This window comes from Podarcis vaucheri (genome assembly GCF_965113315.1).
Source record: "Podarcis vaucheri genome assembly, chromosome: 7".
Lineage (NCBI taxonomy): Eukaryota > Metazoa > Chordata > Lepidosauria > Squamata > Lacertidae > Podarcis > Podarcis vaucheri.
This window is the reverse complement of record NC_138765.1, coordinates 90,993,503-91,019,644: the sequence shown is the minus strand read 5'-3', so window position 1 is coordinate 91,019,644 and position 26,142 is coordinate 90,993,503. Positions and strand designations below refer to the sequence as shown.

At 44.9% G+C, this 26,142-nt stretch overlaps 2 protein-coding genes and 1 long non-coding RNA gene across 5 annotated transcripts in view; 1 reads left to right on the top strand and 2 right to left on the bottom strand.

Annotated features, from left to right (window-relative positions):
• LOC309536552 overlaps positions 1 to 26,142 on the top strand; it is a 208,973-nt gene that overhangs the window by 49,672 nt on the left and 133,159 nt on the right. The window lies entirely within an intron of this gene.
• The window catches only part of NEURL3 (neuralized E3 ubiquitin protein ligase 3), a 215,137-nt gene that overhangs the window by 127,778 nt on the left and 61,217 nt on the right, over positions 1 to 26,142 (bottom strand). The window lies entirely within an intron of this gene.
• Positions 10,114 to 24,959, bottom strand: LOC309538078 (pituitary homeobox 3-like). Of its 3 annotated transcripts, XM_082233334.1 has the most exons (3): positions 24,519 to 24,959; positions 13,878 to 14,092; positions 10,114 to 11,569 (listed from the first exon to the last, which is right to left on the bottom strand). In XM_082233334.1, the coding sequence occupies exons 1-3, from the start codon at positions 24,604 to 24,606 to the stop codon at positions 11,066 to 11,068; spliced, it is 807 nt and encodes a 268-aa protein (XP_082089460.1). In that variant the 5' UTR covers positions 24,607 to 24,959; the 3' UTR covers positions 10,114 to 11,065. The 3 variants fall into 3 exon arrangements, 1 of the variants encoding a protein (XP_082089460.1); XR_014222099.1 differs by lacking the exons at positions 10,114 to 11,569; positions 24,519 to 24,959 and adding an exon at positions 16,534 to 17,051 and having other exon boundaries at positions 13,955 to 14,092; XR_014222098.1 differs by lacking the exons at positions 10,114 to 11,569; positions 13,878 to 14,092; positions 24,519 to 24,959 and adding exons at positions 15,383 to 16,420; positions 16,534 to 17,052.

The following is a 26,142-nucleotide window of genomic DNA, read 5'->3' as shown; positions in this document are numbered from 1 at the left end:
CTGCTGGTGCTCCAGCAGGAACTCAAGCCCAGCCTTTGGTTCCAGATGACATCAAGCCTTTGGCACATACAGTTTTACCCCCATCAGCAGGCGTTTTGTTTGACCACGAATGGGAAACTGCTTGCTATGCAGATGCTCCAGCCTTGTTACAACAAATCAGGGGAAATAATCCAAATATTACCCTCGCAGACATCATAGATGCCATGATAGGGCGTGGTCCCTTCGCTCAGGCTTCAGCACAAGCCACACTGCTGCAGATCTTATTGAGGGATACTGCTCTTGCTGCTAAACAAGCAATGAGAAAAATCCCAGAACCCACCAGTATTCAACCAAGGTGGGGTTCAATCAGGCAAGAGGCAAGAGAATCATATTCTTCTTTCATGGACAGACTGATTACAGCAGTGAGTAGACAAATTGAAAATCCTGAAGCCAAACAAATTATTATTAAACAATTGGCCTTTGAAAATGCCAAAGAGGATTGTAAAGTTGCATTGAGACCGAAAATACACAATCCTGCCACAGACACAGCAGCCATGCTTCGCATTTGTCAGTCTGGTGATACAGCCACCCACAAGATTCATTTGCTGGCAACAGCGCTCAATGAAAACCAGCCTGTAGCCACCGATACAACGTTTCCAGCGTGGCAAACCAGGATCACCGATACCTCAGTGTGGGTAGAACGGTGGCCTCCACCAAAAGGAAAATCCGCAGCAATGGCACCATCTTGTTTCTGAACAGCTTATTTCTGAACAATTGACTTTTGGCCACATTGAACCATCTTCATCCCACTGGCTCCAGCAGACAAGGAACAGTTTGCTTTTACATTGCCAGTATATCACAATTCGCAGCCCATCCAACGATATCAGTGGATTGTCCTGCCTCAAGGCATGCGGAACTCCCCTACACTTTGTCAACATTTTGTGGGTGAAGCATTGAAACCTTTCCGCATGCGCCACCTAGAGGTGCTGCACACAAGCTGCATCTGGCAGTATTTGCTACACAGTTGTTGCCAACAGGAATTTATATGCTCAGGCGGAACAAGAAGAAGACTATCTGCATTATAGAATGGCTGCATCTACCACATACCCCACCAAAAAACATTTATTCCGTAGTTGAATCCACATCAGACATTGTTATCAAAGGACGTTCACGTGCAAATTGCTTTAGCTGATTTTATGGGTGTCATCATTTTTAATCCTCCAAAGGATGACCGTTTGACATTTCTGGCACAGGTCACCTATGTTTTGGCTACCTCCTTGTCTCTCACACCTCTCCCCTCTGCACTAACCCTCTTCACGGATGGAACGAAAAGTAGGGGAGTAGTGATGTGGGAGGAGGGAGGACAATGGAAATGTTATTTACCCCTTCACAGTCTTCTGCTCAGCGAGCAGAGCTAGCGGCTGTGATTCTTGCATTTCAATCCCTTCCTACTCAACCTTTCAATCTTATTGTGGATACTTAGTATGTATATCACCTTTTTGCTATTTTACCAATATCTTATATAACTCCTTCCTTGGATTCTGACTTGTTTTCCTTGTTTCTTGGCCTGCAGGCCTTACTTCAGCATAGAGAGTTCCCTTATTATGTTGCACATCTTCGCTCTCACACATCGCACCCAGGGTATTTAGCAGAGGGCAATGCAAGAGCATATGCAACATTGAAGGACATTTCTACCTTTTCTCTCTTTTCTGATCCTATACTATAGCATGTCATTCAGCACACTATCCGCTGTTTCTCAGTCATAGGTAAACCTGCGCGTATCAAAACTGATAATGGTCCAGCTTATATTTATAAAACATTTTCAGAATTTTGTATGTTGTGGAATGTGAAATTAACTCATGGCATACCCTTTAACTCCACAGGTCAAGCTATAGTGGAAAGAGCACACCTGACGTTCAAAACACTATTGCTTAAATAGCTTGGCGGCCGAAGCATACCAACGGCAGATATCCCTTCGGCTGTTCACCAAGTTCTTTTTGTACTTAACCATCTTTTATATCCACATAATAGGACCCATACTCCCGCGGAATTGCATTTTAGGAAGGAGGAGGCACTCCCTCGCCCCTTGGTGGTGTACCGACGCTTGCCCGATCCTGCGTGGCATGGACCTGTTCCGCTGATCACGTGGGGACGAGGGGACGCGGCAGTGGACGTCGAGGACAAGCCTTTGTGGGTTCCAGCTCGATGCGTGCGGCCATGGCGAGTCCCTTCAACTGTGGAAGTGCCTTCCTAACCATTTGCCTTGCCATCTTTTGCTGCACCATTATACAAGGAAGAGAAGCAGACGACACAATCCAGTTGCAGCCACCATATTTCACCTTATCGGCTGGCAAGCAGCTGTCACCTGAATCCTACTCTGGCTGGCAGTATCCACGGCTCAGCCACTCTCGAACTATAAGAACAGCATTGTTGAATAAGACTTTTAGGGGAGAAAATTATCATAAGATATGGAGGAATAATATTTTTGTACAAGATATGATTAAGTTTACCAGTTTATTGCATGCTTCTAAATGTTGGTTATGTATGCACATGCCGCCCTTTGCCAGTCATTCAGGCATAATGCTTCATGGCGTGCCTGTCAATGGATCTTTTCAATTTACTAATATTATATCCCCTAAGCAAACTTTTTGGCCTCCAGTACAATTGACCCTCCATGAGCCTGCCCCCATTTGTTTTCAAAATAAGGAGGGGAAAGAATCATGGGGCATATATCCAAACTGTCAATATACATTGAAATTCACTTTTAATAGCTCTTGTTCTCTTACAGGAACATACAATGACCAATCTCAGTGCTATCTAAGTGACACCAGTGCATGGCTAATAAACTAGAAAAGAAGCTACCATGCAGCTTGGAATCAGAATTCTTATATTCTTGGCTTCCGGATGGAAGTTGGCTTCGACATTTATTGATTTTAGTGATCATTGTAGTAGTTATTTGTGTTATTTTGTGTTGCTGTATACAATGTATTCTTTCTATAATTTCTGTATGTACTGCATGGTTCTCCAGTCCGCGGCCCGCTTCCGGTCTCACATGAGTCTATCGCTCTCGATATAACCGTATTGGTACTGATTAATTAAATAAAGAAAGAGGGCATGTGGGAGTCATAGCCATGGTAAAGGCTTGTAATATTGCAGGGTGCCTTGCTGACCTCGGTGACCAGCACTCTGAGCTTTACAGTGTATTGGAATGCATGACCTCATATGGAGTTATGTTCCCCCCCCCCCTTCTGGGCTATGTAACCCTTTATGGTTTGTGGGTGGGTTAAAGCTTGACCGGATGAGGTAACGTGAGACATTGGAATGCAGCCATGCGGCTGGAGAGGAACAAAGAGTAATAAACGGACTGGAGGAAGGGGAAGAAGTCTGAATTCAGCTGCCCTTCGTCCATGGAATATTGCTGCCTTTGTGTGTGTTTTTCTTTGCCTTGCACCCCAAAATGACGGCTGGTTTCCGTCAATTGGTTCCCACACCATAACACTCACTTTTTTCCTCCTAAAAAGTAAGGGGAAATGTCTGTGCGTGTTATGGAGGGAATGCCTACAGGTGGCATGCCTACGGATTTTCCTCCTCTAAAAACTACATGTGTGTTATGGTCGGGTGCGTGTTATAGAGCGAAAAATACGGTATATCTCTTCCTCAGACCTATCCTTACAGACCCTCCAAGTGTCCCTATTTTCTAGGGACATTCCTGGATTTACAGAAGCGGTCTCAGTTTTTTATTTAATCCTGGAATGTCCCGCTTTTCCTTAGGACATCCCTATTTTCATAAGAGAAATGTTGGAGGGTATGTATTAAGATTTTTATTTCCTCTCTGCTATGGACCCTCACTAAGGTAATTCTTCTCCTTAATGTTTTTGGCTTTTCGGCCTTTCTTTAGACCAGTGGTTTTCAAAAAGTGCGCTGTGGCACCCTGGGGTGCCTTGAATGATAGTAAGGGGTGCCGCAGGCAACACCAGCCTCTGTCCCTCTTTCCTTCCCTCTTTCCTTCCCTCTTTCCTTGGATGCCATCTCCCATTTCTGCCTCCCAAAGGCTTGTGTGACTGTTGCAGCAGCCCTGGCTACAAGCTCCCCAGGCAAAAGGTGCCTCTGGGGCTGGCCAGGGGGTGCTGGTTGCCAGGAGCTGATGTGGCCTTGGAGTAAGCAAGCAAGTGGTTGAGGGAGCCCAGCCAGCCAGTCCACCAGCCCTTGCTGCTGGAAGTGGCCAGACAAGTGGGACGGCAGGCAGGCAGGGACGTACTGCACTGGCCTTTCTTGTGCAGCGCCACAAATCCAACTCAATGGTGTAACATTGGGAAACCTTGATCACTTCTCCTACCTGGGCAGTTATCTTTCCACAAGGGCCAACATTGATGCTGAAATCCAGCACCTGCCTGAGCTCTGCAAGTGCAGCTTTCTCCTGATTGAAGTACAGTGTGTTTGAGGAGCAGGACATTCGCAGGGAAACCAAAATGCTTGTTTACAAAGCTATTGTACTACCAACCTTACTGTATGCTTGTGAAACATACAGGTAGACCACTTATAAACACCATCTCTAAGTCCTCAAAAGATTCCATCAATGGTGTCTCCGAAAATTTTTACACATCACTTGGGAAGACAGGCGAACTAATACAGTGGTACCTTGGGTTACATACGCTTCAGGTTACAAACTCTTCTAACCCAGAAATAGTACCTCAGGTTAAGAACTTTACTTCAGGATGAGAACAGAAATCGTGTTCCGGCGGCGCAGCGGCAGCAGGAGGCCCCATTAGCTAAAGTGGTGCTTCAGGTTAAGAACAGTTTCGGGTTAAGAACGGACCTCCGGAATGAATTAAGTACTTAACCCGAGGTACCACTGTAGCAGTGTATTGGAAGAAGCAAAGATCACCAGTGTTGAAGCAATGATTCTTCAACATCAACTTCGTTGGACTGGTCATGCTGCGCAGATGCCTGATTATCGTCTTCCAAAGCAACTACTCTATTCTAAACTTAAAAATGGAAAGTGTAACGCTGGTGGTCAACAAAAGAGGTTTAAAGACTGTCTCAAGGCAAATCTTAAAAAATGTAGTATAAACACTGATAACTGGGAAACACTGTCCTGCAAGCACTCCAATTAGGGAACAGCCTAAGGTGTCATGGGCTTTGAAGATACTCAAATTCAGGACGTAAGGGAGAAATGTGCTAAGAGGAAGGCACGCTAGGCAAATCCACACCCGTGATCAACTCCCACCTGGAAACCAATATCCCCACTGTGGAAGGACGTGTGGATCCAGAATTGGCCTCCACAGTCACTTACAGACTCATTGTTAAAACCGTGTTTATGGAAGACAATCTTACTCGGCTACGTGTGATTGCCAAAGCCAAAAGAAGTGTGCAGGGCTTGCCTGGGAGCTGAGTGCCTGGCAACCATGCAGGCCTGGCGTGCCGGCCTTCCCACAAACAAATGATGGTGAATGCTTAACAAATAGCCAACATCATCTAACCTCCACCAAACAAATCAGAATGAATTTTCAATAAACTGACCATCTAGATATTGACCTCAGAAGTTAGCCCCACTGCATAAAAGTGCAAAAAAATTGCAGCTATAATGAGCTAAGAAAACCAGGCGGTTCTTTGAGGACATGCGACATTGACACAATTTAGTTGGGCTGATGAGGCAATGGGATTAAGGCATGTGTGTTTTTAAACCTCCTTTTCCTCTGTAGTGAGACAAAAATAAGCACGGTGTTTTGCCAGGGCCTATGTTCCAGAAAGCAGAGGGCTTGTATGTGGATGGGATATTTTTAGAGGCGTCATCCAAAGCGGTAGAAGGATTTGAAAGTGGCCAAGGTGGCTGAGATGTCAAATTCGTACGCCTCTTTCTTTACCAAAGCCCACACTGTGCTAAGAAGAGTTGGCCTAGAAGACTTCCATGCACTCGGAAACCCAAAGCTGGTGCTCAGCATTATGCAAATGAAAAGAAGAGTTTTCTCATTTTCTCTTTACCAGCTCAATCTGCCTGCTTCTTTCCAAATTTGACTGTATATCAATTTCTTGCACTATAAGGGTGGAAGAAAATGCCACCCCCACAAATAAAGTATTTTTCGCTCTATAAGACGGAAAATACGGTACATCCCCCCAAATACATTTTTCTGGTTATTGTATGCAGTAGGGGGTATTTGCAGGGGAGATTTGGGAGAAACTCTTAACCGAGCCCCATCAGAGAAAGGCAGGAGGCCGGCAGGGGTATATGGGGCTAGGTGACCCCTCAGATTAGGTATCCTAACTGGTCCCAAGTTCAAATGCGGAAAGCAAAACCTTGAACTGAGCTTGGTATGCTTCTGACATACCAGGACGGATTTACAGCCACCAGCAGGCACAGCAGATAATACCAATGGTCTGTAGAGCATGAGAATGCTGTAAGATCGACTTTGCAAACCCTCCAGATGTTTTAATAATAATAACAATTTTTATTTATACCCCGCCCTCCCCAGCCAGAGCGGCTTACAAGCAATAATAAAAACAAGATGAATGATTACAACTTAAAAACAAAATTAAAATACAACATTAAAATATTGAAACATTAAAATATTAAAATGTAGCCTCATCGCAGGAGAAGGAAAAGAAAAAAGAAAGGGAGGGAGGGAGGGAATCAAATTGGCTCCAAACCAAAGGCCAGGCCCAACAACTCTGTCTTACAGGCCCTGCGGAAAGAAATCAGATCCTGCAGGGCCCTGGTCTCATGAGGCAGAGCGTTCCACCAGGCCGGGGCCAGTGTTGAAAAGGCCCTGGCTCTGGTTGAAGCCAATCTAACTTCCTTAGGGCCCGGGACCTCGAGGGTGTTGCTATTTATGGACCTTGAGGCTCTCCGTGGGGCATACCGGGAGAGGCGGTCCCGTAGGTACGAGGGTCCTAGGCCGTGAAGGGCTTTAAAGGTGAAAAGCAGCACCTTAAATCTGACCCTGTACTCCACTGGGAGCCAGTGCAGCTGGAAAAGCACTGGGTGAATATGCTCCCATGGCAGAGACCCCGTGAGGAGCCTCGCTGCAGCATTCTGCACCCGCTAGAGTTTCTGGGACAGCTTCAAGGGTAGCCCCAAATTAAAGTAGTCAAGTAGAGCGAATTACAATAGTCAAGCCTGGAGATGACTGTCGCATGGATCACTGTGGCTAGGTCGGGGCGGGAAAGGTAAGGGACCAACTGCTTGATGCGGCGAAGGTGGAAAAATGTCGCCTTGGCTGTTGCTGTAACTTGCGCCTCCATGGAAAGGGAGGCATCAAGGATTACACCCAAACTCTTAACGGAAGGCAATGGCACTAATTGGGCCCCCACAAGAGAAGGGAGTTGGTCCCTCATCCCCATGCCATCCCGACCCAGCCATAGGACCTCTGTCTTCGAAGGATTTAGTTTCAATCGGCTCCCACGAAACCATCCAGCCACAGCTTCCAAGCATCTGGTCAGTGTGTCCGGGGCCGAGTCGGTGTGGCCATCCATCAGCAGATAGAGCTGAGTGTCATCAGCATATTGGTGACAGCCCAGCCCAAAGTTCCGGATAATCTGGGCAAGGGGGCGCATAAAGATGTTAAAAAGCATCGGGGAGAGAATTGCGCCCTGCGGCACTCCACACACCAAGGAGTGGCACGACGACATTTCCCTCCCTAGTGCCACCCTCTGTCCCCAACCAGGGATAAAAGAGCACAGCCAGTTACGGACTATGCCCTGTATCCCCACATCTGCGAGGCAGTTTGAACTACAACACCCATCAACACGCTGTACTATGTTTTGTAGTCTAAAACATCTGGCTGGCAAAGACTGGTGTAAAGAAATTAGCAGATAATATGCACAATGTTTTCTGGAAAGAAGGGTGCCAATTCACCATTACATAATGAGAGGCACAAGACGGTGGCCAGGAAAAACCATAGTTTAAGACTACAGTTCCAGCTCTTAGAATTGCAAGGCTTGGACAAGAAGACTCAATCAGCACCAGATTTAGGGCAGTGCAGTGCATCCCCTACACAGGATGCCGAGCCAAACGGGCACATCACAACAACACCACCTATATTATATGTGTACCTACTGAGAAGATCCATAAAAAGCTACTGTACCAAAAGGAAATATTGTGCAAATAAGAAATAATGGTTGGGGGGTGTGTGTGCGCCAAATTTTGTCATCACTCAGGGCCTCACTCTGTCCACCCCTGACTCAATTACATCTGTAACAACAGGCACAAACCTCTTCAAGGCTGAATAGCCAAGAAATTCTCCCACTGCTGTGAATTCAACAATTAGGCAACATGCTGTGTGGGGGGAAAGGATCTCTAATGTTTTAAATTTACCAGCTGCACTGCCTATCAATTACAAATGAACAGGACAAAAAGGACGCATGAAACACGGACCTCCAGGCAGTCTTCAAGAGCAACCTTCAAAATAGAAAGGATGTCCAGAGTATTTTTTAAAGCTCTCCTGAAGATTATGGGAACTAGAAAGTCCCTTTTGCTGAAACTAGCCATGGGCGACTTCAGAACTGGCTTGGTATTTACAAGCTTTTTTGGCAAGCATCTGCATGGGAAAAAGCTTAATTTGATTTTCGGGAGTTCTCTCCTGGTTTGTTGTATGCCAGAGACCCTTTAGGTACCCAAGGAAGCTTTCTTAGGCCAAGGCACATTATCTCTCCCTGTACTGTCTATATCAGCCTTTGCCAACCTGGTACCTGTCTCTGATGTTTCAGACTACATCTATCAGACCCAGCTAGCATGACCAAAAGTCAGGGATGGTGGGAGAAGAAGTTCACTACATCTGGGGAGCAGCAGATATGGAGAGGTTGGCCTGTACTCACTGGCAGGGGCTCTGCAAGAGCTCAGTCCAGATAATAGGGCAGTGGTTCAAAAAGTAAGAATTAAATAGATATGTGAAATAAAAAAAAAAGTTTTATTGACAGGGCATCACATGGCATTCAGGCAGTCTTTATCACAGTATGAAAAAATGGGCAAACCTCATGCATATTTGTATGGATACAAAGTTTTTCAAGACTCTTTATTCAGGCCATTTCTCAAAGTTGCATCCAGCGTGTGGAAGGCCACCTGGTCACGATTAGACCCTATCAACACATCTTCTAAGGAAAAAAACAAGAAGAGGAGGAGATGACAGGGTACAGCACAGGGAGAGAAACAGAAACACCATGGAAATGGGGGTGGGAAGTCGGGGGGTTATTATGTATGGAAATGTATGTGTGAAATTTTGGGAAACTTAATAAAAAACTTCACAAAGGAAAAGAACAGGAGGAGGAGGAAATCTATTTCTCCATTATAGCAGTGCCACTGTCAAAACGGGTCAGCGACTATAAGGAAAGCATGAGCAGTCAGAAGGGGTTCATCCCCCTGATGACAATGGAAAGGCTTGGGCAAAACTAGCCTGGGAAGGTTTATGCTGAATGGGTTTTCCATCTCCCATGCAAACTAATATAGTGAGCGCAGGCGGGAAACTATCAGGAGAGGGCAAAACTGTCACCTTCAGGTTCCCTTATTTTCTCGTTTTTCCAGTCTTAAATTCACTTCTCCACATCAGTTTGAGATTCTTAAAAAATAAGCACACATGAAAATTCACCAGCATTTTAGTGCAAATTTATCCTAATATTCACATGCAATTTTATGTTAATATACACTAGTTTGAAAAGTAAAATCCCCTAACATAATGCTTTTTGTGTTATTTTCACCAATGCATACATTTTTCTGCATGCTTTACTATGTGCATTTTTGTATTTGGCTGAAGATCTGCATTGCAAAATCTGGAGAAGCATGAATTTCAAAGGACAACTGTGTTTTGGTTCACATATTTATTAAACAGTGTGAATTAGACAGCTTTGCCTTTAACTTCAAATTGAATCAAATTTCCCCCCTATCCTTACACACCACCTCTAGAAAATTTGCTCAGAGCAATCCTGAGTAGTTCAAGGCAATCAGGCAGTGATTAGCTTATAGGACATACATGAGGGTGGAGATGTTGTGGCTGTTTAGTGGAAGAAGGCTGCAATGGGCTACCCTCCTAGCTTTGCAGAGAGATGGTTTCCCCCCTTTTGATAATGAAAACAATAAATGTTAAATTTGGCCAAATCTTCAAAACATGTTGGATATAAATAATCTCAGGGGGGAGATTATTCCCAAAAAAGACCACTGCCACAGAAACACAGCAACCCCAGCGCTACCATATTTTGTGGTCATTTTATTCCTCCATAGTATCCTGGAACAACTCAACTTCAAGAGCATTGGGAGGAGGTGAACCAAGATGTTTCAGGAAACCGGCCCCCAGTACATATTTCTAATTGTAAAAGGGCCCCCAATGTAGGCATATGTGGTGAAAGGGAGCGCCATCGTTTTGCCCAGAGTCCCCTCAACCTTTGAATCCTAGAATTGTAGAATTGGAAAGGACTGCCAGGGCCATCTAACCCAACCCCTTGCAATTCAGGAAACTGTCGCCAAGCATTGGCCTTGAACCCACAACCCAGAGATCAAATGTTTCCTGCTCCAATGACTGAGAGGCAGTCCAGTTTGGGAATGACTATCTGAGGCTTCAATGAGTTAATGGATTGGGTGAAACTGACCTGACTGGATCAGAACAGTAAACCAACACAACACCAAGTATCCTACTGGCTTTCTTAGATTTGCTTTTCCTCTGTTCCCTCATCACTCCTCATTTGGGGCTCTGCTTTTGGTCATAACAGATGAGCTCCCCCGTTTAACAGTACTATATGCCTGACCAAAGTCCTGCCATTCACTTTCTCTGGCCTCCTACTCAAGAAATAAAAATACATTGGGCATCTGACACAACTTGGTTCAGATTAAACCAGAATAACATTGGCAGTTTGTAGCCTTCAGGTTCTGGAGCTTCAGAGAAGGCACTGTCTCCATGAAAGGTGACTGTGTGAAAAGTCTTATGAAAGGTGGTTATTTGGCAATATCCAGATTGAAAGAGGCTAGACGTGCTCATCTTTCCAGGGCTGGTGAATCCTGTTCACCCCTTGAAGGGAAACTATGGAGGCAAACCCTTCCCGGAAACCACTGCCAGTAAGAGCTCTAAGGAAACACGTCAGGCTATCCTTCTTTTGGGCCCCAACATCACACTGGCCTGTCCAAATTGTAGTGGCTGGAGCTGGGGCCCAAGGCTGGATTTTGAGGAGAACCATAGTTGAGGGGGGCCTGTGGCTGCTTTGCTCTGAGTCTCAAACCAGCCAGGCTTGAGTTGCAGGGGTCTCTGTACAAGAATTGTGAGGCACTCGGTCCATACGGTGAACTGGGAGGCCCAGAAGGGCTTGCCAGGCTGTTGAAGGTTTCCAGAGATGGGACACCAGACGTGGAGGCTGCTGAAGCTGCTGGGAACACACCTTGGGGTGGAAAGGAATTGATGTTCACGGAGTTGAAGAGCTGGAACCCTTTGCTATGGATGGGGTTGGCATGCAGCCCCTTGGGAGCCCAGGTACTGTAGGCGTAGGTCGGGTAAAGGTCCTCATATGGGTTCCTTGTCAAGACGTTGAGCTGGGAGCTGAACGGCCCTTTACAGAGCTCTGTCTGCTGGTGACGCTCCTTTTTCCGCCACTTGGCTCTGCGATTCTTAAACCAAACCTTGAGGGAGAAAAAGGAAGAAAGAAGCAGAAAGGAAAATTCTACTCTCCAGTGCAGTGGTCCATAAAATTCAGTGGCTGAGTGAACTGATTAAGAATTTCCTTTTGTCCACATTTTTAATCAAACTGACTTAATTCGTTCCTCAAACAAATAAACTGGCCGATACAAAATTATTGTTCAGATTTAGTACTTCTCTAGGTTTTGTGGTATTATTTGTGGCTCAAAAACATACAAAAATGCCTTATGAATGTGCATTTTAGGATAAAATACATTTACAAGTTTACATTGAGATAGTTTTTTATTGTGCATATGGAATTGTAGAAAACCACATTGATATGTTTTATGAAACTGCAGTATACAGTGGTCCCTTGGTTCTCCAACACCTTGGTACTCAAACAACTTGGAACCCAAACACTGCAAACCCTGAAGTAAGTGTTCTGGTTTACGAACTTTTTTCAGAAGCCAAACAAGCTCCATTTTGAGTGTTACACTTCTGATTTGAGTGCCACACTTCTGTTTTGAATGTTACGCTGAGGTCTGTCTGTTTTTGCTATTTTGTGGCTTTTTTGTTCTGTTTTTGTATCTGTGTGAAACCCGGTTCAGCTACTGATCGATTGACTGATTGTGTGACTGCAGTACATTGTTCATTGCCTTCATTTTATGGATCAATGACCTCGTTAGATAGTAAGATTCATGTTAAATTGCTGTTTTAGGGGTTGTTTTTAAAAGTCTGGAACAGATTAATCCATTTTGCATTACTTTCTATAGGAAAGCACACCTTGGTTTTAGAACTTTTTGGAACGGACTTCCAGAACGGATCAAGTTTGAGAACCAAGGGATCATTGTACAAGTATTTATATATATATTTATTTGTTCATTTATACCCCACCTTTTTTCCTGATAGGACTCAAGGCTTAGTCATTTAGGGATTTAAACACTAATGTGAACACCATAAACCGGGCCTGAAAATGAACTGGCAACTAATGCAGCTGTTTTTAAACAGGAGTCTGTGAGCTCTAAATGGAACCTCAGCATTTTGGACTGATTGAAGTTTCTGAGTCATCTTCAATAATCCAGTCTGGAAGTTACCAGAGCATGGAATACTGTGGCCGAGACATTTCTATCCAATAGGCATCATAGTTGGTAGATCAGGCAGAGCTGGAATAAGGCACTCCTAGCCACTGAAGCCATCTGAACCACCAGGGACAGAGTTGAACCCAGGAGCACAGTGCAGACCTGCTCATTGCAAGAGTGCGCAACTCCATCTCCCAAGTGTGAAAACTTGGGACACACAACATCTTTCTCTTTTCAGAATTCAGCTTCAGTTTATGGACCCACATTCATTCCATCCCTGCCTCTCCCGATTCAAATGGGACAGAGAGATAGAGCTGGATGTCATCCATTTATCTGACATCTCACTCCAAATCTCCTGATAGTTCCCAGCAGCTTCATATAGATGTTGAATAGCAGGTAAGGAAATATGGAACCCTGCAGGACACTACAGGTCAGTTCCCTTGGTGCTGAACAGCAGCTTCCCATAGCTATTTTCTGGAAATGGCCCTGGAGGTAGAAGTGGAACCACTGAAGCACAGTGCCTCCAATCCCCACCTCCCAGGGGTGCTCCAGGGGGATACCATGGTCAGCAGTATCAAAAGCCGCTGGTGGGCCAAGGAGAATGAGCAGGGTCACACTGCCTTTGTCTCTCTCTCAACAAATGCCATCACCCAGGGTAGCCAAGGCAGTTTCAGTGACCTGGCAAATGCTGAAGCCACTGGAATGGATCCAAGTAATCGGTTTCCTCCAAGCATGCCTGAGGTTGGACCACCATTTAAATATGATGCCTACAGCATAGCATGAATTATTATTCTCTAATGCTGTAGCTTTTTATGGGAGACAATATTCACACCACACATTCTGAGTGACTAAAAGCTGCCTACACCAGCAGAAGCGCCACAGCTGCCAACTTGGTGCTCCCATTAGTGCAACTGCATTGCCCTGACCTCACTCCTGCCCTGCCCCAGCAATTTCTAGAGGCCCCTCCAGTCTGGTGTTTGTTTGTTTTTTGCAGACGTATTCTGCAGCATGTCGCTGATGCAATAATTGTGCATTAGCATTTCACTTATTGTAAGAGAGACAATATTTCATGTCCCCCCCTCTTCATGTTCCCCCAAATTTTCAGTTTTTCAGTTGGAAAAATGAGAGGCAAGGCCTGGGGGGGAATGGGGTGTTGCTTTTTTCTGACCCCCCACCCCAGCTTTTGCATCTCTAATTACACTTGCTGCCTGTCTCAACACAGCTCTCCGCTCACCCTGATCCTGGGCTCCGTCAGATTGGTCCAGCCTGCAATCTCCTCCCTGGTGGTCATGTCTGGGTAGCGATTCCGTTGAAAAGTGGCCTCCAGCTCCTGGAGTTGCTGGCTGGTGAAATGAGTCCTCTGCCTACGTGGCTTCTTCTTCCCCACGTTGGCCTCCTCCTCACCGCTGGAATCTGAAGATTTGCACTGAGAAACCTCACCATTCTCTCCTGTAAAGAACCAGGAACATGGGAGATGTCAGCATGTCAGCATGTACAGTGGGCATCAAGCTCACTACCTGCCTTCTGTATTGATTTTATGGTATTTCATGCTTTTTGCATTCACAGATTTTATTGTACATCACCCTGATTTCATTTATTATATTCCTTTGCCACTTTTTACTCACACAGCTCACATGACAATAACAGAACGACATAATTACAACACAAATCATATTGACAAATCATCAGTAAAATAACCATCTTCTCTAGAACACTCTTAACAAAACAACAACAAAAATAAGCTAAACAGCACAACTTTCTGCACTGGAAAAAGTAAACGAACTGAAGAGCACTGGACAGCTGGGAAAACAATGACCATTAAAGGGATTTCTAACTGAATAACCTAGATTGAGCATTTGACTATTTTTAAGAAATACTGTATACACAACTGACAAATGATGTCCTTTTATCTATTTCTTTCTCTTTTTTCTCTCCTTACTTTTCTCTCAGATGAAGAGGAAGGACAGTTTAGACCCTGTGTGAGAGGCAGGTCATGGGAGATCTCCCGGGGTGGGAGGCTGTGGGAAGAGAAGGATGAGCCCAGGTGAGAGTGGGGAAGGCACACTTTCCTCTGCAGGGGATAAAAGCTAAGTTATAGTGATGAGGGAGGATCTTGTAGTTTTTTCTTCAGTTTCTTCTTTCTTTAGTTTCTTTCTTCTCCTTATTTCCTGTAGATTAATTTGCTTCTTTTATAGTGAAAACTTCAAAAAACAAAAACAAGAAACTCCCCCCCCCCACAACCAAAAACAAAGCACTGTTGAATACATCTATTTAGTTTAAGAGGCAGTCTAAAGTATTTTTCTAAATAAATAATTGCTATGTTCTCTAGGGGAAAGATCTGTAGAGGTACCTACAATGAGGCTAATTTTGCCTACTTCAAACATTACAAACAATTTTTTATTACTCAACTGGATAACTTGGAGTAACTTTCCACCCAGGAACCTTTATCACAGCTGTGGCATTGACTTTCTGCACTATAAAAATTATAGTTCGACACAATACTTTACAATGCTGCACTGCCCCCCCCCCGAATTGTACGCTGAACACACCCACAGGAAAAGCCAGTGCTTTTTTTAAAAAAGGAAAAGGTTGCTGGTACTCACCATAAAGTTGCTACAATGCCACACTTTTAACATTTGGGGGGAAAGAGGCGACAGTGCATATTGTGCATCCTTGAGTACCCCCCCCCAAAAGCACTAAACAAAACCCTCCTATAAAGCTTATTGAGAAGGAAATCCCTTTTATTTTTATGCTATATGCTTACGTTTTATCAAAAAGGTTCACAATACATCAATTCCATAGATAAGGGAAGGAAAGAGAAATTTCAACACAATACAGTACAAAATAAATTTGCAATTCATATAAAGCAGCAGCAAGTTGCCCAACATTAGATTCCTCCTCCTTTAAAAAGCGTAAAACTTATTTACAGATCCCCTTAAGACACTGTCACTATTCTACATCCTTACATTTTAAAATATTCCTTTATTCCTAGTGCTTTATAGTAACACAAGTAGGTGGTTCTCATTTGTAAACATTTTCAATCCCAGGATTTATGCCTTATGTTAGGATTTAAAAACAGAGTATATAAAACCTTAGAAGGGTAATGATAAAATATTCAAGATTCAGGAAAGTTGTGAAAGTTAATTTCACCTGAAGGAAAAATTTGTCCTTACGCAGGACTTCACATTAGCTACTGAAACAGCTAACCCAAGTTAGCTGCACATTGGTGCATTTCAGCTGGGCTTGTGTGCTGAATCCTGTATAGCAGGTTCCAGTGAAATAAAGAAGTTTTTTTGGTGTACTGTAGTGCTGCCACCATAAAAGTGGCGATTTCCCCCATAATTCCACAACAAATAATGTTAAACAGACATGAGTGGCAAGGCAGAAAACTTGTAATTATCAGTGTAATTATCACGTGACTGTTTAACCATGAATTGTAGACAGAATACTGTCAGTCAAGGCTCCTGAAGTTGGAACCCCCCCCCCAATCTAAAAGACACAGGAATAAAGTCTCTTTCACACGAACTTCAACCATTTTTGGTCCAGGCTCTGCTGGCGAAGCTCTCAAATCCTTCATGTTCAACTTGACGAATTCTCTTCTTCATTTCAAAACCGTTCCAGGCAGGTTACTAAGCAAGCAAACGTTTCAGAGCAGCATTCTGCAGGCAGATTGTGGAAACCGACTCCGGGATCCGTCCTCCTGTCGAGGCTCCTTCTAAGTCTTCCCAACTCTGCCAGGTCTCGAGGCTCATGGAGCTCCCTGGTATCCGAAGAAGTCTGCAAGCACACGAAAGCTCACACCAACAACAAACGGAGCTGATCTCTAAGGTGCTACTCGAAGGAATTTCTCCGTTTGGTTTCGACTACGGCAGACCAAGACGGCTACATACCTGTGACTAGAAGGCAGAGCGGCAATTTAAAAACGACAAAGGCTGCTGGAATGGGGGGAATGATGCAAAGCGCGGGCGAGGGCGAGACTCGGCCCTCGGGGGCTTCGCGGGCCGCCTCTCAGTCCCGCTTGGCCGCGCGCCCCTGCCGCGCGCCCTCGTTCCAGGCCGCGTAGACGAAGAGCGCCAGCACGGTGTGCACGGCCAGCACGGCCAGCACGGCGCTGTAGAAGTAGCCGTCTCGGGTCGACATGCCCAGGAGCCCCTCGAAGAGGTAGGCCTTGGAGAAGAAGTAGAGCCCGATGGGCAGCAGGATCATCAGCGAGGTGAAGAAGAGCAGCGTCTTGAGGGTCGAGGCCAGGTTGGCCTCGAAGCGGGGCTCGGGCCGGGCGGCCTTGCCGTCGCGCTCCATGACAGAGAAGAGACGCGCCGGGCCTCGACGGAGAAGGGAACCGGAGGAGCGGCGCGCGCGGAGAGCGGCCACCGGTCAGCTGACGCCTGCCCTTCCCGGCCTCCCCCGCGGCCGCCGGTCAGGTGACCAAGGGACGACCCTTCTAGCAATCGCGCCCTCGCTGTTTCGTTGCTTCCGGTTCCCGCGTTGCTGAGGGCGGGGGAAATCAGTAATGGATTCCCCTGGGAGAGGGGTTTTCATTACTGGTTACCTTGATGGATTTCCCTTTTTATTTATTTTGTAGGAAAATAAGCTCTTTCACATACAAAGGAGAAAGAGAGAGTGTTCACTTTCCCCTGAGTGGGAAGCAAATATTAAGGACAATTAACCATATTTACTTGAATCTAATGCTCACCTTTTTTGGCCAAATTACATGGTGAAAATTCAGGTGTGCATTTGATTTAATGGCACATTTACATTCGCCAGCAAATGTTCTTTTTGGTTTCAAGGTTCTGAAAACAGGTGTGCGTTAGATTCGATACAAAATAAAAAAAATTCCTTCCAGTAGCTCCTTAGAGACCAACTAAGTTTGTTATGGGTATGAGCTTTCATGTGCATACACACTTCTTCAGATACCTGTTCGATTCAGATATCAGATTTGATGGCGCATTAGACTCGATTAAATACGGTTTTCACTAATCCACCAGCCACACTGAAAGGGAAGTTATGCAGTGGGCTGAACCTGCAAACAGGAAGCTCAGAGACCCTTAAAACTGTAGCAACAGCCTGCCTGGTGTAGCCATAACATACACTTCTCATTCCAGAGAAAAGGGCCAGAGCAGAAGCAACCTTAATAATCTCATTCTGACTCTTTGGGCCAGTTAACACATTTCTTCTTATAACCAGCTTCAAGAATGTGTCACTGATCTGAATAACTAGTAACACATGGGCCATAGGTGACCACAGACTGCAGTTTTGTCTAAAACTGTCTGAAAGTGCAGGTTTTTACAAGGGGATACAAACACAGTGCTTACAACAACCTGAAATCCGTAACTAGGTCTGATTTATTTTTGAATTACTAATTAAAATGCCTCATTGTTCAAGACACAAGATGTACCCACCTTGGAAGACTGGCAGATGCAACTAATGGACTACATGGAGATGGCGGAGATGACTGGCAGAATCCAAGACCAGGGAGAAGAGTCAGTAGAAGAAGATTGGGGAAAATTTAAAATCTATCTGCAGAAATTTCTGAATGTTGATGACATTGAAATGAATTGCGGGGGTTCTAGTAACAAGATAAAATTTAAGATTAAACCAACAACAGATAAATTAATGGGCTATGAATTTGCTGAACCAACTTTGAAAAGGGATACGAGAACGGGGGACGCGAGGAAGTCAGGAGAATATGTGAATTTAAGATCTAGAATTAAGAAAGAAGGAATGTTTGTGTTTTTCTTATATGTGCTTTTTCTTTTAATTATCAGTTTTTAATGTATGCTTAATGTGTGTATTGTTGTATTTTGTAGTATGTATTTTGTCTTTTTATTCTTTTTTTTCTTGTCCTTGTCTTTGTATCTTTTTTATATTTTGTAAAATTTAATAAAAACTTTAAAAAAATAAAAATAAAATGCCTCATTGTTCAAATATTCTATGGATGTTTGTGGAAAATACATGAAATGAACTTTTCCCACGACTTTAAAGTTGATTAAAGTATTTGATCAATGTGCATTTGTGTAATAGTGTAAGTAGGTTGTCCTTCCCTTATACCTCTTCCATGAAATTCATGTTTTAAAATGTCAAGGCTTGCAAAAGCAACAACAACAACAACAACAACAACAACACAAAGTAAGATACAAATTTTGAATCAAGTATCCATTTAGTAAGTAGGCTTATATTTGAGGGGGGCGGGGGAGAGATGTTCCTTTCATTAAAGAATTTCTGGGGCTTATTGAGCCATTCTAAAAAAGAAATCCCTTAAATTAAATAAAACGTTATTATTTCAGGAGGGTTTTGCATTTCATGCAGCACAGGAGGCAGTGATGGCCACCAAACGTGGATGGCTTTAAAAGAGGCCTAGACAAGTGCATGGAGGAGCAGAAGGCTATCAGTGGCCACCAGCCACAATGTTCTCTGAATGTCACTTGCTGGGAGTGGCAGGTGCGCCAAGAGTGCACAGGATGCTGTACTAAGTGAGCCATTGGCCTGATCCAGCAGATGCTATTTCAAGTTTTTATTTACCTGCCGCTGTTAGGAATATTGGAAGCTATCTTTTACCTTTTGGCCGGCTCATATAGCTCCTATAACTGAAGTGAGCAGAAGGTAGATCTGGGTAATCTGATACCCCAAATTTAACAATAACAAGTAAAATAGCAAGTTTTTTTTTTTAAAAAAAAGTTTATCTGTCATTTTGTTTCCTGTAAAAGAAGAATATTAATGGGTTGCCTTAGCTTAGACCAAATCATTGTGCAGCTGTGCCGGACAGTTTTGTGTTCAAATCTGTAGAAACTCAGATCTAAATTTGTACTCCCCATTTTATTTTTATTTGTTTATTAAATTTGTATACTTCACCCATAGACCTCAGAGCAGTTCACAACATAAAAATACAAAATAAGAAACATAAAATACCTAAAGAAGCAAGAACAGAACAGAACCAATAACCCCCCCTTGCATAAACCATAACCCCCAGCCCAAGGCCAGGTTGAAGAGGGATGTTTTCTCCTGCTACCTAAAGGTGTACAGTGGAGATGTCAGCCTGAACCTCCCAGTCCATGTATCAAAGTCAAGTGGACTAGCAGCTGAATCTTGCTTCAGCCCTGGTGACAGGACAGCATTTTCCACCACAGCAGACCAGTCCGCCTGGCACATGCCGCTCTGTCTCCCAACGCCTCCACTCCACGCCCTGCTCCACATCCTAACAGGGACCTAACAGAAGAGTTGGCCCTGTTGGTGGACACAAGGGAGATCCTATAGGCCTGAAGTCTGCCTGCACCTGGCCTGTGGGGACTGGGAGTGACTCTCCAGGGTTCTCTTGCACCTCCTTGGTGGTCCTGGTGTCCTGTTTCCTATGAGCTTCAGCCCTTCCCAGAGATGACAGAGGCAGCTGCCTTACCCAAAGGCAAACCACTGAGTCCATCTAGCAGAGCATCGTCTATAATAGCTGAAAGAAGGTCGACTGGATTTTGAGGAGACTCTGCTTGGAGAAAATGCTGCAGACTGAAACGTTTTCCGTACAAGGCATGGGTCTTATCCAGGGGTCAGTAACCCTTTTCAGCCGTGGGCTGGTCCACCGTCCCTCAGACCATGTGGGCCAGACTATATTATTTGGGGGGGGGATGAACGAATTCCTATGCCCCACAAATAACCCAGAGATGCATTTTAAATAAAAGGACACATTCTACTCTTGTAAAACCATGCTGATTCCCAGACCATCTGCGGGCCAGATTGAGAAGGCGATTGGGCCGCATCCAGCTCACTGGGCTTTGGTTGCCTACCCCTGGTCTTGTCCCTGGGCCTCTGCTAGGTGTGCCCTCCTCACACAGGCTCTTACACGTTTGTGTGGGGCTGGCTGTGATGGGGAGCAGCAGCCACCAGCTCCTCCTCAAACAATATTTAAAAGGTAAAGGTACCCCTGACTGTTAGATCCAGTCTGGGGTTGTGCGCTCATCTTGCTCTATAGACCGAGGGAGCCGACGTTTGTCCGCAGACAGTTTTTCCAGGTCATGTGGCCAGCATGAATAAGCTGCTTCTGGCGAACCAGAGCAGCGCACAGAAAAGCCGTTTACCTTCCTGGTGACGCGGTACCTATTTATCTACTTGCACTTGATGTGCTTTCCAACTGCTAGGTGAGCAACAGGAGCTCACCCTGTCACGGGGATTTGAACTGCCGACCTTCCGATCAGTAAGCCCACGTGGCAGTGGTTTAACCCACAGCGCCACCCACATCCCATATTTACCTCTCGCTAAAATACATTGTCAGGAACAGCCCAAAGATGTAGCAAATATGCTTTCTTTTTACATTAAAGCACTGTATACAGCTGCTTGGTTTCTTATAACTGTAAGTGAAGCAGCAGCACAGGGGAGAGAGGGTGTCCCTCTTCCACATCTAAAATAATCACTCTCAATAGCTTTCAGCCTTGTAAAGCGGAGCGGATGGGGGGAGGATACAGATATTATACAGGTATCTGACCATTTGTACATATGCTGCAGGCTACCAACAGCTTTAGGAAGGAATTATTTGGGGAAATGATGTGGTTAAAATTCTGGGCTGGCCATAGGCGCCGACTCCATGGGGCTTGAGGGGGCCCGAGCCCCCTCAAAAATTCGTTTGGGGGGGCTCCGCCCCCCAATAATCTCCGGCGCCCCTCCAGCAGAGCGCCATCGCCGCCCCTCCCCCAGCCCAAAATGCACAGGGTCGGGCTGCCTGCATGCCTCCTGCCCTCCCTCCCGAGCAAAAGCTCCACCCAATTTCCTTTGGAGCTGATTAATAGGCGCAGCACGCTCTCCCCTATTCGCTCACGAGGAGGCGGCGCCACTTTATTTGCATATTCATGAGCTTAGTTATTATTCATGAGCTTTCCCGGGCCCCCGCAATAATTTTTATAAGTCCGCATCCCTGGGGCTGGCCCTCATATTGGGCAGAGTGAGGCAGCCGCTTCATGTGGTGGATGTGAGGGGTGGGAAGAGTGGTAACAAAGTGCTTGAAGGCAGAATTTTTGTGTGCCACACAGGCTGCCCTGTGCCTCCTAAGCTTGCCAAATGTCCTCAGGTTTTGTGAAGGAAAGATCCTAAAACAAGGTTCAGCTGTTGCTAGTCTGATCAGCTTCACTATATGGAAGCAGGAGAGGCCTGTGCTGCCTCAGGCAGCAAAATGTATTGGACCAGCCCTATTAAAATCCTCGTCTCCCCTAATGCCACTGCTCCAGTCTGAGTTTGATCCCTCTCTTCGGTGTGGCTGGGGAGGTTGGTCCTGAGGCAGAAAAGCCAAGTGTCTTCCTTCCCATCATCTCCACCACCTTGCCCATTGGTAGAAATATTATTGCACTCCAAGAAAAAAAGGTTGACACCATTTCCTACCCTTTCATGGCATTTCAAATCTGTCCCTGTGTGCCAGCTGCCCTGGCAGTGTCAAGCATAGCTGACAAGCAACTACAATTGCTTATTCTGTCCAAGCCGCTGGAAGTGTTTATGAGCATAACAGGAAATAATGATAAACAGGAGTTTAATAACTTTCTCCTTTAACCTAAGCTAATCCTGGGTGCTTGCATAGACTGAATTGCAGGGTCAGGTGTTACACTGCAAAGCAGGAGCGATTAACCCAGGACAGGCTGTCCTGAGACAATTTGTTTCTCATTCACCTCTGGGACGCTGATGTTCCCAGCTAGAGTTAACTGGCCAGTTTCAGTCTAAAGGACAGGCTAACATACTAAGATTTTCACTGGCTCCTGTCCACTTCCTGCCTCTGTGAGGTGAGTGGCTACTCAGGAGAAGAGATCGGCAAATCTGACAGTTTCTCTCAAATTGAGTTCTTCACATTACCATATTGGTTTGCAGGGTTGTCTTTAAAAAACCAAAACACTCATGAAAATTAATCAGCATTTTTGAATTTCTACTGCACAGATTTTTGCACACAATCTTGCTTAGTAGACACATTTTTGCAAAGGAATTTTCCCAGTTGTACTGCACTTTTCAATAATTTTCACTAATGTATACATCTTTATGCACAGTTCACCTGAGTAAATACATTTGTGCACATATCACTCGGCTGGGGAATTGCATTTCAAAATTAAGAGAAGTGTGAATTTTTTAAGGAATGGTTGTGTTTCAGTTCAGGGATTGTTTCAGAAAGTGAGAATTAGTTGCTGAATTGAATTGCTCCCAATCCTTATTAGGGAGAGGGCCTTTTTCATCAGTGACACTCCAGGTACACTGGAGAGGCTCACCTGGCTCCTTCAGTGCCAGCTGAAGGCCTCTTTGTTCTCCCAAGGTTTTAAAATCTGAATTTCTATCACACTGATTGTATATTTAAAAAGTGCTGCAATTGTTCTTATAATTCATATTGAAATTTATAGTTTTATCTTTGTGAGCCACTCAAATAATTATGTTATTGGTCAGCCTCTATAAATTCCTTAATAATTATTGTAATTGAAAGTACAATATATCTTTTTCTATATCCCTGACTAACACAGCTCTCTAAGATACCTGCTCTGACTGAGTAGAACAAAGCCCTATCTTGTATGTCAATCTGGGTAATTTCTGAGAAGCTTGCAAGGAGGGCATGAAGACAACACCTATCCTCTCTTACTTATCTCAACACTTGGTACCCAGAGATACAGTGTTTCTGAACAGGGAGGTTCCACTTAGCTATCATATTTAATAGCTTTCTTGTGAAAAAGTATATCCTGAATCTGTTGCCTGCCTGTCAACTTCAGTGGGTGACCCCATTCTCTGGAAGGAGAAAGGGACAGACATTTAATTCCACTCTGCCTTTTCACAGGAGGCATCATTTTTAGAAGCCTCTTCCATTGGCACAAAGGGGGGGACATGTGCCATGTTGTGACATGTGCAAGGCCTCTGTGAGCCAAGAGCACCTGTGCTTGGGATGCTGTCAACATTTAAATTGTAAGCTCTTTGGGGCAAGGGCTTGACATTCTTGCTAATATTACTTTGCCTCCCACCACATGCAGTACTGGAGTACAGAAGAGTATAAACCCTCTGAATTAGGTCAAATCTCTGCAGGGCATACTTGCCCTTTCTACTTCCAATTACTCTTGCATGGCTTGAAGTTGAAGTAAATGAAGGATTAGAAAATATCTCAGATCAAGAGAGTATAAACAGAAAAACAATTATCTATTAATACTACTCCAGAAAGCATGCAGATCTGAAGGAAGATGGTCACACCAGCAACTGGGCCCAAATATAGATCAGATCTTAAGGATCTGTGGTGTTCCCGCTGCCCATTTCAAAATATTGTCCTGATTTCCTGTTCTTCCCTCACTTAACTCTGTTTCTTTGCCACAATCCCATATATTTTCAGGATTTATTCTTGGCCTCCCATTCTTGAATCCCAGATTACTTAATCCATAAAAGCTCCGGCTCCCTGGTTCTTTAATTGCAGTTGCTAGCACAGTCAGAAATCTCTGTTCTAGACTCTAACCATGCATTGAGAAAGTGGAAACTAATTCCTCCCTTTGCTGCTCTGATTATGTGAGCAGGAGTTTGGATGAGGCTGGAAAGAAATGCTACTTTTCTCAAGAGAACTGAAAGAGGGATCACCATTGCTATATGCATGTACACACTCACCCAGGTTTCACCACCGGCACCCAGCCTTTGCAGGGTTCCAGGTGGTATAAGAAACCTGCTGGATAGGTTGTGCAACCAGAAGTGACAGTGGAACGAAATAAGTAGGTGTGCACAGTATGGATACCTCTTTCTCATTCTTTTTTCACTTCCCTTTACTTCCCTCCAGCCTGCTGCAAATTTATGATGTTGCTCATCTGTGCTAACTAAAGGATTACCTTCAGAGGCACCACCACTCCCCGAACCAATGGCTTGGGAGCCCCCCAAGAATGCAGGTCTCTTTGATTCCATGCCTTACCTCCACTCTCTGTGCTGGGTGTCCCAGCCAGAGCTCTCAGTGGTATCCCATCGGTGGCCCCATCTGCAGCTTGCAGCAATGTTGACATACTCCAAAGGTGCAAAGACAGGTCCCCGTGTTCAAGCCCCACCGCTTGGAAGCAGAACCACGATGCCTCCTACTCCACAAAATCTCTCTGGCCGGCAGAGCCTGATGCGTCTGTTCTGCTGTGCTGATGGGAGATGAGCATGGAAGAGGCCGTCCAGGCTAAGGAATCCCTTCCCACTGGCTCTTTTAAATCAAAATCCTTACTGGTTGTGAACCTCTGTCCAGGGATCTCCTTCATGGAGCCCCATTAGCCATATTCTAAAGGCTTAGCCTTCCTCCACCAGGACCACCCTAAGGTCTGACTCTTCCCTCCACCAAAGAGGTTTGCAACTTCTTAGGGGCTATTTTGCTTGCTGCTGTTTTTCAACCCACCTCCCCTCTCTCACATGTTTATTTCTCTTTCCCAGGGCTGCCGTGTTCTTTAGCATGGCAGGAAGGGTGTGTGTGTGTGTGTGTGTGTGTCAAATATCAGGGACAGCTGAGTGCAATCTAACCAGGTGCCAATCAGGCATGGTCTCCACAGCGGGCTGGGGAAGCTGGATGTGGGGATGGATGAGAAGATGGCAGCTGGGGAGGCCAGTGTTTTGTTCAGCTTGTGCTCATTGGAGGAGGAGACGCTGAATGTGACCATTTCGGCACCAGTTGTCTCTCTGTTTACATTTCCCATTTGGAGTTTCATTCATCCTTGTGGCTTGCCTCTGACACCACTTAATGGGAGAAAAGAAGAACTGTCCTGTGAGAGGAGATCAAAGGTCCATCGAGCCCAGGATTGTGTTTCCAACAGTGGGCAGTCAGCTGGCCCAGAATATAGGGATGGGGGAAAGACATTCAGTTTGGTTCACATTTTTAATGCAAACTGACCTAGTTTAAGGTTGGGAGAGAAATTCCATTCAATTCGTGTTGAAAGGCACTTTTTCAAAATGATATGCAAACTGAAATGCAGCTATCCTTCAAAATTCTCACTTGTCTAATTTCTGCATTGAAGAAATTCTCCAAGGGGAAAAAATGTGTACAAAAATAAATGTTCATAAGAATGCATGTATCAGTGAAAACATATAAAACTGCATTATATTATGAGATGCGGGTGGCACTGTGGTCTAAACCACTGAGCCTCTTGGGCTTGCTGACTAGAAGGCCAGTGGTTCAAATCCACGCAACGGGGTGAGCTCCTGTTGCTCTGTCCCAACTTCTGCCAACCTAGCAGTTTGAAAGCACATCAGTGCAAGCAGATAAATAGGTACCACTGTAGTGGGAAGGTAAACAGTGTTTCCAGGCACTCTGGCTTCCGTCACGGCTTCGGCCAGAAGTGGTTTAGTCATGCTGGCCACATGGACAGCTGTCTGCGGACAAATGCCAGCTCCCTTGGCCTGAAAAGCAAGATGAGCATTGCACCCCATAGTCACCTTTGATTGGACTTAACCGTCCAGGGGTCCTTTACCTTTACCTTTATATTACGAGAAATATATTGCAAAAATGTGTATAATAAGCAACATTGCAAGAAAGGTATGAATTTGGATAAATGTGTAGTAACATGCTA

What these genes read in the sequence shown, in the direction of transcription:
- LOC309538078 (XM_082233334.1), bottom strand. Translation starts at nt 24,606, where the DNA reads ATGTCAACATTGCTGCAAGCTGCAGATGGGGCCACCGATGGGATACCA. An exon ending in ACCCAGCACAGAGAGTGGAG is followed by an intron (nt 14,093 to 24,518) that starts GTAAGGCATGGA and finishes GGTTCTTTACAG; the next exon opens with GAGAGAATGGTGAGGTTTCT. An exon ending in TGACGGAGCCCAGGATCAGG is followed by an intron (nt 11,570 to 13,877) that starts GTGAGCGGAGAG and finishes TTCTCCCTCAAG; the next exon opens with GTTTGGTTTAAGAATCGCAG.